A 14,498-nucleotide genomic window follows, 5' to 3' on the forward strand; every position below is an offset into this window, starting at 1 on the left:
ATACAGTTTAGTGGTGTTAAATAAGTTCATAATGTAGTACAAATACATCCCTCTCCATAACTCCTTTCGTCTTGTAAAACTGAATCTTTGTACCCATTAAACACTAACTCCCCAGCCCCCCACCAGCCCCTGACACCCCCCATTCTATCTGTCTCCATGATTTTGATACTCAGTATTTGTAATTTTATGATACATGGCTGAGTGAATGAAGAAGTGAATTATGTCTCTGGACTGTCTTGATGTGACCAGGCACCTAGGAAATCACTGGGGTAGATGGCTTAACATTTTTCAGAAGCAGAACAGAAAAATCCCTTTACTCAAGGCAGAACAAAAAATAAGTCTCCCATGTCTGGGGAGAAGGCCCAGCCTGTGAGGCTTCCTTCCTCGGCACTCAGTTTTCCCAAGCAGGGTGGCAACTGACGGCCGTGCTTCATCGTCCCAGCTTTGTGGCACTTCGTGGATCACAGACAACTGGTCTTCTTTGATAGAGTAGAATAGTTTTAACTGAAACAAGTATAAAACTGAAAGAAAAATGAGTATGGAGGACAGTACTCAAAGAGGGAACAAAGAGGGGGCGCCTGCTGTTGGAACTCACATTCTGTATGTGTATTATTTAAATGCAGGGCTTTGGAGAGAAGAGATAACTTACAGTAAAGAGCAGAGCCGTCTTCCCCAGCCATGCTTCACACACCTTCCCCCGCTGTGCAGCCTTCGTCCTGAATGCGTGGGCAAGGGCACTCTCCCTTTGTCATGGCATTTTTGTTTTGTATGTTAAACACTTACTAAGCTAACTAACGAGACTCTCCCACCAGAACTTTCTGGATATTCAGAAATTACTCAGATTATTTAGACCTGCCTAGAGTACACTCTGAGATGTTTGTGTACTAGTGTAGATTTTCAAAGGGCACTGGACCAAGAATGAACCAGATGTTCCAAGGAGCTGCGGTAGGGGGAGGACAGTCACTTTTAATTGTTGGGGAAATTGGAAATAAATTGAGTAAACAGATTACTTCTAAGATTCCTCTCAGCCTCATTCACCAAAGCTGATTCTTTGCTGATTCTTACAAATCACTGAGTGTTCATTCATGGGTTTAGAAGTTCCCCAGGAATCCAAAGCAAGCCTGAGTTTTTCGTGTCAGTGTCCCACATTTGAACATGAATACTGCCTGCCAAATGGTTCTGTAACTAGCACCCTACTCTTATTTTTGGCAGAAATGAAATCTGAAAAGGTGGCTTCTATTTGAAAATTTCTAGGTAGTCTAAGACTATAAAAAAAAATGGCCCTGGCATACTTAGGCTCTTTATATCAAAAAGCCAGGCCTCTTATTCCTTAGAGGGTTTCCTAGTGTTTTCATTTTGACAGGAGGCTCTGTAGTCTGGGGTTGTTTATGATGATCGGGGGCCAGCCCCATGTCTAGGCTGTGACCTAGGAGGGAATGTCAGGCAGCCGAAGCCAGCAGCCTCCCCACCTCGCACCTCCAAGCTGCTCACACTTAAATCCCACCTGCACAGCATTAGCAGGTATTGCTCCCATGGTTATAGAATGTGGAGGCCCCCAGCAAGGGGGAAACGCAGTTTGAAGAGATGGAGGTACCGAAGAAAGACCCTGCCAACTCCACAATTTCTCCCAGGGTCAGCCCTGGGAGGGTCATAGAATAAAAAGCATTCTGGTCAGAAGGATCTTAGGGAAAAGGTGGTTAACCCCACATTTTACAGAAGGGCCAACTGAGGCCCTGAGTGGGGAGGCACGTTGCCCAAGGACACTCCGCTGGTCAGCCTGCAGCGGGTCTAAAGCCAGTGTTTCCCAGCACCCAGACAGAAGGCTGCCTTCTGGAGAAAACAGGCACGATCAGCAACGGTATTTAAGGGGCCAAATCACTTTGAAAAATGAAAACTGAAATGACTGGAGAAATAAGAGAAAAATTTCAAAATGGCTTTCTGACTCTGGGTAAACAGTAACCACATTTTTTTTGCCTGTTGGAGGCCTGGTTTTTAATCACTCCACAAGCAGTTTTCATTTCTGTAGTAAAATTGCTTGTGGTTCTATTTAATTTGTTTCTGCAGGAGCCAGCTTTGGTGAGGATCTCCGAGGAGCTGGCGGGCATTTTAGCACAGCACGCACAGCCAGTCAATGAGAAACGGTTCCCGACGTGGAGGAAATTCCTCCAAACATTTCTCAGTCAAGGTAAATAAGACTGTAAAGTTTCTATTGAGGGTTAGTCTGCAAACCTTGAATTCTAGTTTTAGGTCAAACTGGGGCCAATTTAAATGCTTTGCATCTCTTGTGTTGGTTAGAAAAGTGTCCCGACAAGCAGACGTTTTTTTTCTCTTTTAAACTGCTTAAATATTTAACTTGCACTCAGCCTCTGAAGTAAATAGGAGCTGAGCACACCAAGCCTGGCATGCAGAGTTCAAGACTCCAGCCCTTTTCTTGCACTACAAACTTCTCCTGAGGAATGGGGCTTTGGAATCAGATGACCTGCTCTGGTTCTCATCCGTGACCTTGAGCAAGGTTCTTAAGTTCACAGGGTTGTTGGGAAGATTCGATAAAACGGATATGGAAGTCTCTACCACAGAGCCTGACTCAAAATAGGTCTTCAGTAAATGTTAGTTTCTCCTACCATTTTCTAGGAGAGAAGAAATGGTTTCACCTCCATCTGAAGGTAGAATTTCTAAATAAGAGCCCTTTACTATCCTTTCAGCCTCTTCCTCCTACTCGTCTTCATTTTCTAAGGACATTAGGAGGCCCATGGATGAGGGAGTGAATGCAACAAAGGATGCTTATGCCCAGTTGCAGAGATCCCCGTGGGAATGTCACGGAAGAACACCCATGAAGTGCCCCTCACTTTCTAGGAGGTTACAGTATAAGGCAGATATTTTTATATGCTTGCATAAATTATGATACAAAATGATAAGAAACATCTTTCCTATTCACTGCTGTCAAGTAATAATAATTATTATATTAACATTAATATATAATACAATAAAGTTGTATCAGATTATAGCAGTAGTGATAGCACCATATCTTGCACAGTGAAGATAACATAATAAGCACTGTGCTTCTTATGTGCCAGACACTATTCTTAAGTATACATATATTAATTTATTTAATCCACCTAACAATCCGATGAGGTGGGTACCATTATCACCTTCATTTTATAGAGGGGGAAATTGAGATACAAAAGATTAAGTAACTTGCCCCAAATCAGTCTGTTAATACATAGTGGAGCCAGTGAAGGACTACTTCTGTGTTGCTTCAGGTATCTTTTGTAGAATCAGTGGGTATATTTACCAAGGAACACATTTTACCTCAGTGTATGAGAGAGCATCAGAAAGACAGAGCTGTTGGTTGTTGAAATACACTGGGAGGGCAGCGTGGGGTGGGAGGGGTAGTGAACACTCGGTTATTAAATGATTTAAGCAAGGGGTTGGATGGTCAGCCATCTAACAAGAGTGCTGCGAGGGGATTCCTGCCTGGGGCAAGGAGAAGGGGGGATGCTGCATGGTCTCCACTGTCCTCTCAAATCTAAAATTCTCAGAATCTATGCATTCCCACCCACTGACAGAAAAGTAAAACTAACAGAAATAACCCGCATGCATAAAATGGAGAATATAAGGTACCTACAACAAAAAATGATCCAGAATGAGAAATTCTTTTTAAGTTACAAGGGGAAGACAATGAACATCTCCGGCTTCATCTGGGACAGGATGTTATGGACCTTCCAGATTGTCTGAGGTCAGCCTGAGAAACCTTCCTATAATCTATTTATTTCTGTGTAAACTTCATAGCTTAGAGCAGGTTTTCCCAGCCACTATCCTCCCTGAGCTGTATGACCACAAACTCAGGCTTTGCGTTGACCACCTGTTCCTCTCTATCCTTCCTTCCTTTCTCTCAGCCATGTTGTAAACACAGTGCCTATTTTGGGAAGCAGGACAAGCTTCCTAAGCCAATTTTACAGATGAAGAAGCAAACTCAAAGCTAGGCAACAGCTAGGGCAAAATCACACGACAAACACGTGGGGAATGGGAACAGGGTTAGACCCTACGATGTTAGCACGTCTTAAAAATCTGGCTCTAGCAAGTCACGTGTTTTCAAACCTCTGCCTGGCTCTGAGCCCAGGACATGCAACAGGACTTGCATAAGTGACCATGCCAGGCCATTCCCCCAGGCTTCTTAACTCTAAGGCCACCGTCTCCCACCAACTTGCACCGCTGCCTGTTTCATTTCAATTCTGCTCTTTCAAGCGTGCTTACGGCCACAAAATGTGCTACAGATTTGATTTCTACGTTGCCACAGGATCATATCAAAGGCAACACGCTTTTTTAAAAGAGAATTTAATTGTTTTGAGAGGGAAGATATTAACAGTGAGAAGACTATAGTCATGATGAGATGACGGTACAAATAAGTTATTTGGAAGGAAAACGTGAATGTAGTCTGTAAGTATAAAAGGTAACATGTTTCCACTGAAGTGCTATCTTTTAAAATAGAGGTGGCAGTTAAAGCCAGTTAACTGAATCAGGAAGACGCAGCAGGCTGTTGATTTTGTGGATTTTGTTGTTCCGTTGCATTTGCCCTGCCAACTCTCCAGCAACTGGTATTAAGGTACAGCACATGCTGGTAGGCCTCATCTGAAGAAAAGCGGATCTCAAACTAACCGAACAGATAAGTCAGTTTTCCTTCTGAAACTCAGGTTTCTTTAGGGCCAGCTCCAACCAAATGGATAGATATTTGAGGAAAGTACCTTTTGTATAAAGTAACAGATGGCTGCATTTGAGAACTGCTAAAATCTCAGGATTTAACCATATATGCTGTTCAAAGCCTGTGGGCAGAGGTCACCTCCCAGCAAATTTGTGAAATACATGCCAAGTTTAGCTTAATACTGTCAGGCTCCAGAGACTGTTCTGTCTCAGGAGTGCTTAGTTGTTCTTACTTTTACATTATGTTACCTAATTCTTTATAAATGGTTTATTTTTTAAATGTCCTATGAAAGGGATATATAGTAAGATCTCTGTTAGACCTAGAAAGAGAAAACCGGACCATGTAACTTTTGTGGACACCACTGAGTTAATTCACAAAATTAGTCAGGGCTAATATTGTTGTTGTGATTGAGCATCAAATTCATTCACCTCTATGATTTTTGTTATTCAAAGCAAAAGATAATGTGTGATAAATTATAAAGCTGCCATTATCAGTAAGGAGGGGGCATGCCTGTTCCTTAAGAATGGCAGCATCTCCTGGCTCCATATTTTAATAAGAGTTTTACGATTGGCTTTGTATATATGATCATTTTGACCTAATGGTCAGTATTCTCTTATGCCTGATAAAAAGCCTAGCCTGTCAAAACTTCAGAAAGTAGTGAAGTTGAACAGAAAGAACACTGATCATCAAAGTACAAACTGTGGAATATGGGCAGTTAATTCCCCCTAAGGAGTTAGCCTAAAGTTCTTAGGTTCGTTGTTTATATAATGAATGGACATAGACTTGATGATCCTTACAGGGCCTTCCTAATTATGATCAGAATCAAAACCAACAGTCATTGAGTTGTACTATGTGCCAAACATTGAGCTAAATGCTACAGACACAGTATCTCTAAGATTCACAACAATCTGCTGAGGTAGGTTTTATTATGCCAGTTTCACAGATAAGGAAAAAGAAGTTCAGAGAATTGAAGCTACCTGCCCCGAGTCTCACAAGGCATGGCAGATGCGGCATCTGAGCCCAAGCCCATCTGCAGAAGCCTGGGCTCTCCTCCTGGGAGTCAGTCCTTTCATCTACTACGTGCTTTCCCCACCAGGAGGCGTGGTTGAAGCATACCCACCTGCAGAAAGTGTCACCAACCTGACAGTGGACATGCTGATAGAGCCCAACGGAGAAGTCAGGGTGCTGTCAACAGGGGACCAGTTTCATGCTGACGGCCCCTTCATCTCCTCTGGTACCACCATGCCTCAGACCTCCGTGGATCCCCAAGTTCTCAATTCTTTATGCCTCCAAATTGGAAATGCTTGTAAAATGAGAAATGTGGTTGGTTACTTTTCTATAGACCTGGTGACTTTTATTGATCCAAGCACCATGGAGCAGCAGGTAAGTTGTCTTTATGCCACATGAAATGCTAAAATATTTTAAGATTCCATTCCATCCACATGTGTGCAACAGGGAATATCAGGGAGCTTCTTAGGTTCACTGCTCCTCAGATGAGCTGAATGGTGAATTCGGCATTTATATATATGATCCATGCCAGTCCATGTGAAACCAGATTTTATGTCTGGAAATACAGGACCAGGGTCTCCTTATTGGGGTGCAGTGACATTTAAATGACTGCAACTCATCCTGCATAGCTCTGTCAGTTGGGCCTGAATTCCACCCTTGAGTGATCTGCCTGTGTCTTATCATGAGAATATTTTATGCCATCCAGGAATTGAACTTGTCTAGAATTTGTGCTTCAATAGCACATCAATCACTAGGAAGGAGTTAAAACTCCCTGTTTCTGTTCCTTTTCTTAGCAGTAGTTCACTAGCAACTTCAGTAGGCAAATAAATATTCCATAAATATAAAAAGGTCTAAGTAATAAAATATTGAACATCACATGCCCCCACCAAGCTTACAAAAGTAAGTGGCACCAAACCCACCTCCAGTCCTGTGTCACTGCTCGCCAACCCTCCTTACACGGCCCTCCCTACATCTGGGGCTTTGAATCCTTTCCATATCTTTCCACTTGTACTGCACAGGACATACCCACAAATACTATACAGTTTCATTCTGCATATTTTTAAACTTTTTATAGATAACACCCTATATGTTATTATTTTACAACATGCTTTTATTATTCAGTATATCATCTGTGAGATTCTTTGTATGAACATGTGCAGCTCTCATGTATAATATTCTAGATAAATAATTTTTAGCCTTTTTTGCTTTGCTCCTCCCACCACAATTATAATATTTAAATTCACTACTTTGTCATAGACCAGTTTTTAAAATGCTCAGTTCCTCTTCTGTTAGTGCTGGGTGACCAGACTTCTGTCTAAAAGGGTGAAATGGCCTCCTGCCCTCCTTCTCCTGATATCCTCCGCCCATCCAACATTGTAAATATACTTTAGCTATTTTGTATTCATTATTCTCAGTTTTACAATTCTCCATTCTAGTCAGATGATGGTTTCAAAGTGAGAGTTTATGTTTTAGGCAGTATTCAGCTTGTTATAATCATTTTCCATTTGCTTTCCTGGGCCCTCCATCCGTTTCACATTCCTTTCTCAGGCCTGCACATTTAAGAAAGAAAAGGACCAACTGAAGGGCATTCAGAAATCTGTGTGGAATGGAGGAAGGACAGAAATAGTGCCTCTGGTGAAGGAGCTGGTAGCACTGCAAAGGGGGAGGAAAAGCAAAAGAGGTCGCCCTCCTCAAATGTTTGTCAGAAGTGAAAAAATCCGTGATCCTGAAGGCGGTAGGGAAGACGGAACTGCTGGGACAGTTGAATCGTGGTTTTTATTTGATGGAGTTTGTTACAGGGAAAACTGCGCACAGCAGTGAGGAATCTTCTCCGAACACAGAACTGGTCCTGGGCTTCCTACCCTTCCAGGCCTGGGATACAGGGCCCACCCTTGGCTTGACAGGTCCCATGGGCCTTGCCAGTCTTCACACCCTAACTGCCAGCCCTTTTCTCTTTTCCAGCCACACTGACCTGTCTTAGTTTCCCCTTACTCATCACTACTTCTAGCACAGGGCCTTCACACATGCTGCCCCTGTGCTTGATACGCTCTTGCCTCTTCTTTTTTATCTAGTTAACTTCCTTCCTATCCATCATATTTCAGCTCAAGCCACACTTTCTCAGGGAAACCTCCCCTGATCTCCCTGACAAAGTTAAATTCCCCTGTTCCAGTTCTCATTATCTCATGCCTCTCATTCATACCACTTACCTTAGTTACAGTTTAAAACTTATTTCCATAATTATCTGATTAAAGCTATCTTCCTTTGTAGATTATAAGCTCCCTAAGCAGATGTACTGTCTCTTCTTGTTCCCTGCTCAATTCTCAGCACTATCTCTGCCCTGGCACAAAGTTCAGGAAATATTTATTGAGAGAAAGAATGAATGATCAAGAGAAGTAGTCTAACAGACGCTGGAGGGTGGTGCAAGGCTTTTAGAGAAGGAGCTCAGACATCAGTGGATGGATGGGGTAAATAAATATTAACCCAAAGATTCTCTGATTTTATCATACTATGATTTCTCTTTGTTCCTTCCTACTAGTATTTGAGTATATGGCCCTTTGTGTTACAACTGTCAATAGAACATTGTAGGAAGTTCTTAGGGAGCACACCAAAGGGTGTTTCTACATTGGCAAGGGAAGTATGTTAACTCTGTGGAGGGTGTGTGTGTGTATATGTGTGTGTGTGTACACATATATATATTGCAAAATCACTGGCATGTTCTCTAGGCATTTTGCAAGTAACATCATTTCAGAAAGCATTTTAATTTCTTTTCTGGTTATCATGCTTTGTGGTGCCAGTGAAGAGACTGGCATATCATCAACCTCTCATTTTTGCCAATCTAACTGGGAGAAAATTGTTTTCTTCTCTTCAATATTTCTTTATTAGTGATGATGAACATCTTTTCATTTGTTTTTTGGCTATTTATAGATCTTGTCTTAATTGCCTTTATCCTGTCTTTTGACTCTCTCAAATTGGACAATAATGCTAATGTTGATTTATAGAAGCTCTTTATATATAAGGAACTCTTATCCTTTAACTGTTATTATGCATGTTGCAGATATCTTCTCCCAGATTGTCATATATAGCTTTTCTTTTTTCCTGCCATGTTTCTCCATCCACAAAATCACTATTTTTTCCCTTTGTAATTGATAGTAATATTTTGTGGAAAGATATTCCAAGAATATACCAATGTCTTATTCCTCACCAAATTTCCACCTGCCAAATAGCATCCATTGCCAACTTTCTCCTGAGTCAGCCACCACTATGATATTGGTAGTTTCCTATTTCTATCATGCTTTCTACATTTATTAGTTGGTAATCTGCTGCAAGGAAGAGTTTTTCCTTCTCCATCTTTCATTTATATATGCATGCATTTATGTATTCACTCCAGTTTGAACCCAGGAGTTTCTATTCTCTTCAGTCAGTTGTATTTTGATAATTTCATCATTTTGATGCTAACTTGTCCCAGACTTGACACTAGTGGGAGACCCTTCAGGGCGGCCTTTGTGTCCTTTTGATGTGCCTTCATAATTCTTTGAGCATTGTCTTACTTTCTAGCACAATGAAGCATTCATTCCATGTTCATCTTATACTTTCCCTCCCCCAGACCTAGGATCAGCCCAAAAGCCCTGGGTCCTTTTAATGGGAGATGCTATTAAGACTGGGGCTGTCTGCTTTCCTTGCTACTGGACTGTCATTGCTTCTGGTCTTTCTCAGTGGGCAGAGCTAGGAAATATATGGGTTTTATATATATATATATACACACACACACACACACACACACTACACACAAAGCATATATATAGATAGATAGGCATATATATATACAAATCTATATATATATACATATATGTGATATATGCACATGCATGCATCTATAACTATTTATATGTCTATCACTGTATATATTTTAAAACCTTGTATCCCTGCCAATATCTCTAATTCCAATCTAACACCTCAAGAGTCTTTCTAGACTTGCCTTTTTTCACACTTAAAAATGAACAAGTAATGACTCTATAGCATCTTACTATGCTGATAGACAGTGACTGCAATGGGATGGAGGGTGGGGGACTTGATAATAGGAGTGAATGTTGAAACCACAATGTTGCTCATATGAAACCTTCATAAGATTGTATATCAATGATACCTTAATTTTAAAAATAAATATAAATAAACACCTTCTCCAACAAGGAGAAACCTAAGTTTCTTCATCCTCGATATATTTACTTATTTTCTCAGTCCATATATTTATTTGTTCACTGTAACCAGTCTCCCGACCAGCCCTGCTGTCTTCACCTGCCACATTCGTGCCCACCCTGTGCCTCCTGAACTTGGATACTGAAGCCTGTCCTTTGTGTTTTGAGATCATTTTTACTCAGTTGTGTTTTGTGCATTTCTGCCACCAGGCTTCACAGCATCTCTCCCTCTTGGAATACAGTCTTTCTTACTTGCTTCATCATAACTAAGACTTCAAAGAGTTAAATCTAGCTCATTTCTTAAATTATTATATTACCTTGAGTTTGTCATTTTCTCTCATCTTCAGTTTCCTCAGCTATACAATGAGTAGATTAGCTTATCTGACTTTTGAGAAACTGTCCAGTTAAAAATTATTTATTTCAAATTAATATTTTCATAATACTTATTTCTTATAGTCAACTTTTAATCATAATAGTTAAGAATTTAACTTTTAGAAATATCACAAGAAAATAATCACACAGATTTATGTACACATACATTAATTACAACATTATTAAGGATAGCAGAAATTTCCAATGGCTAAATTCCAGTAAGAGAGAATTTGTTAAGCAAATTATGACAGACCAATATAAATGAATGTTATGAAAACAGTAAAACTCAAATTTTTAAATATTTAATAGGAAACTGTTCATAGAACAATGGAAGGGTAAAACACAGATTAAAAACAATATATGCAATATGATAACAGTTTTATAAAAAGAAAAAACACATACATATTCAGAACAAAAAGAACCCAAAGAAATGTAGGGTTTATATTTGGGAACATCAGGCAGAACACACGGTCTTTGGGGAAAGGGCCAGCCCCTGGGAACTGGAGCTGGCAGGAGCATAGCAGTCCTGCCAGAGGCCTGATGTTCAAGATTTCCGTTCCCTAGGAATGTGGAAGTTCCAGGCTTTCAGAGACTCCATGCTGTAGTTGTAGATGTGGTCCTCCCACATGAAGATAAGGGGAGGGGCCCTGCCCCGTATTACCATGGAGGCCCCAACACTTAAGGAGCAGCAAAAGCTATTCCCATACCTTAATGGGTCCTGCAACCAGGGCCCTAATGGGCAGTGTCTACTGGGCTCCAAGAGGGCAGGAAACACTTTCCAAAGGCTTCAGATTCAGAGAGAGCCTGACATGGTCATTGAACAGCCTTCCGAGGGCCTACTCTGGCCCTATCTAAGATGCTGAGGGAACAGAGAAAAACAAACTATGTTCCCTGTCACGAGGGAGTCCACTTCACATCCATCATCCAATTTTATCTGATACACATGCACACAACTGTTGTGTATTCTTATTGGTTCCTAGACATAAATTTTGTCTCTGTGAGATGTGTAAATCCTCGAGAAAATGCAACTGGAACTTGCATTTTTTACATATCCATGATGTCATCTTTTAACCTCTCTCTAAAGCAATGATAGCTGCATGGCAGTTAGCTGATTTGGTGGGCTCCTGGGACTTCTGGAATAGCTGGATTTGTTGAGCTTACTTATTCACTTCTGGGAAATTGTAAAAGAAAGAACTAGTGTTTATTGAGCATCTATTATGTAGAAGCCATTATGGTAGGTGCTAGAAGGCTGCACAAGAAGATACAACAGAAGTGGAGATGCCTGCCCTTAGGGAGTTCCCAATCTTGTTGGAGAGATAGACTTGAGAAATGAATTACAAGAAAAGGCTTAAGTGACAACTACATAGAACAATAAAAGAGACATCAAAAAGGTAATGTTGGTGTAACTGCCTTCTGTTTGGAGCAATGAAGAAACGTTTTTACAGAGTAGGTGGGCTTTGAACTGAAAGAGAATTAGGATTTGAAGGAAAGCGAAAAAGATTGTATTCCATGAGGGAAAGATGCTGTGAAGGCTGGGGGTGGAAATGCACAAAACACATCTGGGTAAAAATGATTATCTAGTCAGACAGACATCCGATTTGCCCCATAAAAATATGCATTTGTATATAATTTTCTAGTTCCTTTTCTTTATATTAAGGTCGCTAAACAGATAGATTGGCAAAGATGCTTTCTGTTAAAATTCCTGGTTAGAAACTTCTTTGTTTTCATATAATTGTGAACTTTTGAAATAACTATCTCTGTTATGAGCATTGATAGTTACTACTTTTTTAAAAAAAGGAATAGAAATCCAATCTTTACGATAAGGAGTTTAGATGGAAAACAGCTGCAGGTGACTAGGGACGGGACCTTCCTGCATATAAAAGGTAGTTATAAAAAGGAAATGAAACTTGTTACAAATTTTGAGGACACATAAAGATGGAGACACTGATATATATCAGAGAATATCCCATTTGTTTTGGAAACTGTTTCTAATAATTTCGAAACATAAATATATCTGCCTAGAATAAAGATACACCCGAAACTATTTTCACTGTGATAGGTAATGGGTTCTGCCCCCAGTCTATCCACTAGCCAGTTGTGATGCTTTGGACAACTCACTGGACCTTGCTGAGCCTCGCTTTTTCATTGACAAATGGTGAATTCCCACACTCCTTCCCACAGGATGTTCTGAGAGGCTGGGCAGATATAAGGTGCTGTTCTTATTAAATCAAATGGCATAATCACATGTAAAGATGTCACCCGAGCCCGCAGCAGGTTCTCAAACTGTGAGTGGAATCTGAATTGAATTAGCATTATTTTTAAAAGTCAGTGAGCATTACCATCATCTCAAAGTGATATATAAGCATCAACAGTGAATATATTTATTTCAGTGAGTGGAAAAACCAAGGTCTACAGAAATATCATAACTCCTTCTTATTCATTGCTGTATACCTAGCACCGTGGCTAGCATATAATAGATCCACAATAAATATTTATTAAATGAATGACTGAATACTTCTCTCTGAGTTCCCCTCTAGTATTCGCATTTGCAAGATCTCCCTATCTCTGTTTTCAAGGTAAACAAGGTATTCACCAAAGGACCGCAGTAAGATTTACTTTTTCTCTTTAGGGAAGGTATTTTATTTATATATAAGAAGGTTAACAGTGTATATGTAAATTAAAATTTAATAGGTCTTTGGTATAAAGAGGAAGTGCCTATTATTCAGTGTTTTTAAATGCTATAATAGGCACATGGTTAATCACAAGTTAATACTAGCGGAGGAAAAATAGATCCCAAAGGGTTTTGAAGCATTAAAGTAAAAGACCTGTCCCTTTAAAAAGGTCTTATCTTTGTGTCAATGAAAACAGACCTGTAATATACAAGTAATAATAATAAGGATGGTGATGATGATAGCTTTTACAATAAACACAAATAATGACAATACATTTTACAGTGCAAATTACAATTCTGTTTCTTAACACCAAAAGAGCAGGTAAACTAATGGCCAACTTCGTTACATAGAATATTACCATATGTGACTGTCCTTAAACATTGCATTAACCCCCTTACATTGTAAACTTTAACCTTCACAAAGAGTGAACCCATGCCAAAACATCAGCTCTTGGGTAGAACCTTGGTTGCCTACCTATAATAGACTCCATTCCTCTGCTTACATCCAGTTGTCCTACCAGGACTTCTTCAGATGCCTGCTCTCCTAACAGAGATCCTTGCTTTCTTTCAGATGAAACCCAGATACTTCTCCCTGGACTCTGAAGTCTTTAACTAACTTGAATCACTAGAAACACTGCGAGGGCAGGGCAAATCTGAGCACTCACACTGCATGCGGCACTTTTCAGGAGGTACCACATTTCTGCAGGACTCAGGAGGGCAGCAGGTAGAAAGAAAGGAAAAGGCTCCCTGCTAATTCTAAGAAGGACCAGACGATTCTCCACATACAGGTGTTTATACCTTGCCCACCAGCAGCACAAAACCAAAGTTGAGTGGCCCTTCCCTACTTCCCGCTGTCACCTGTGGTCAAGACATTTTGTGTGACAAATTTTCCCTTTTCCGAGTTGTCCTTAACATTCATTTTAATTTAATTTTACCTACACCACAATGTTGAGGTGACAAAGTACAGGGTAACTGGCTCTAGGCCTTACCTATTTCAAAACAGCCCTGAAACCACCCCCCTTCCATCATGTGGTACTAATTGTTTTCCTCATTGATCAAATCCAAAGTACTCTCCAGGACAAGCAAGTTTGGTGGCTCCCTTGGTCAAAAAATGCATTCCCACCCTGCCTCCCACATGCCACCTGCACTCACTCCTATGGCTTGCCTCTCCCTTCTTTTCTGTCTGTACACAACTTTCCTCCTCTCAAAACATGTTTCAAAATCTACATCCTCGTGGAAACTACCTGAATTAATCCTCCTTCAATGCCTCTTCATTCCCTAGCCTCTCAGAGCTGAGATATAGGGTTGATGGTCAGAGTAATTATTAATGATAATATTAACTACTGACTGAATTTTTGTCATGTGCCAGACACACTGTCCTGTATTTTACATGTAGTATTCCTAATACTAAAACCCTGAGAGTAGGTATACTTATCATCCCTAACTTACAAATGAGTAAATTGAGGCTAGAGTGATGTGTTCAACATCATACAGATACTCAGTGATAAATCCAGGATTCAAATCATGACTTAGCTGGCTGACAAGCCCGTGATCT

The 14,498-nt window shown here is 40.4% G+C and overlaps 1 protein-coding gene across 1 annotated transcript in view; it reads left to right on the forward strand.

The window, feature by feature from the left end:
• The window catches only part of IQCH (IQ motif containing H), a 233,156-nt gene that overhangs the window by 168,885 nt on the left and 49,773 nt on the right, over positions 1-14,498 (forward strand). Inside the window, exons 15-16 of the mRNA XM_036932248.2 lie at positions 2,065-2,185; positions 5,796-6,082. Coding sequence (XP_036788143.2) covers positions 2,065-2,185; positions 5,796-6,082 — 408 coding nt within the window. The remainder of the gene's footprint in view (positions 1-2,064; positions 2,186-5,795; positions 6,083-14,498) is intronic.

This window comes from Manis pentadactyla, chromosome 11, assembly GCF_030020395.1.
Source record: "Manis pentadactyla isolate mManPen7 chromosome 11, mManPen7.hap1, whole genome shotgun sequence".
Classification (NCBI taxonomy): domain Eukaryota; kingdom Metazoa; phylum Chordata; class Mammalia; order Pholidota; family Manidae; genus Manis; species Manis pentadactyla.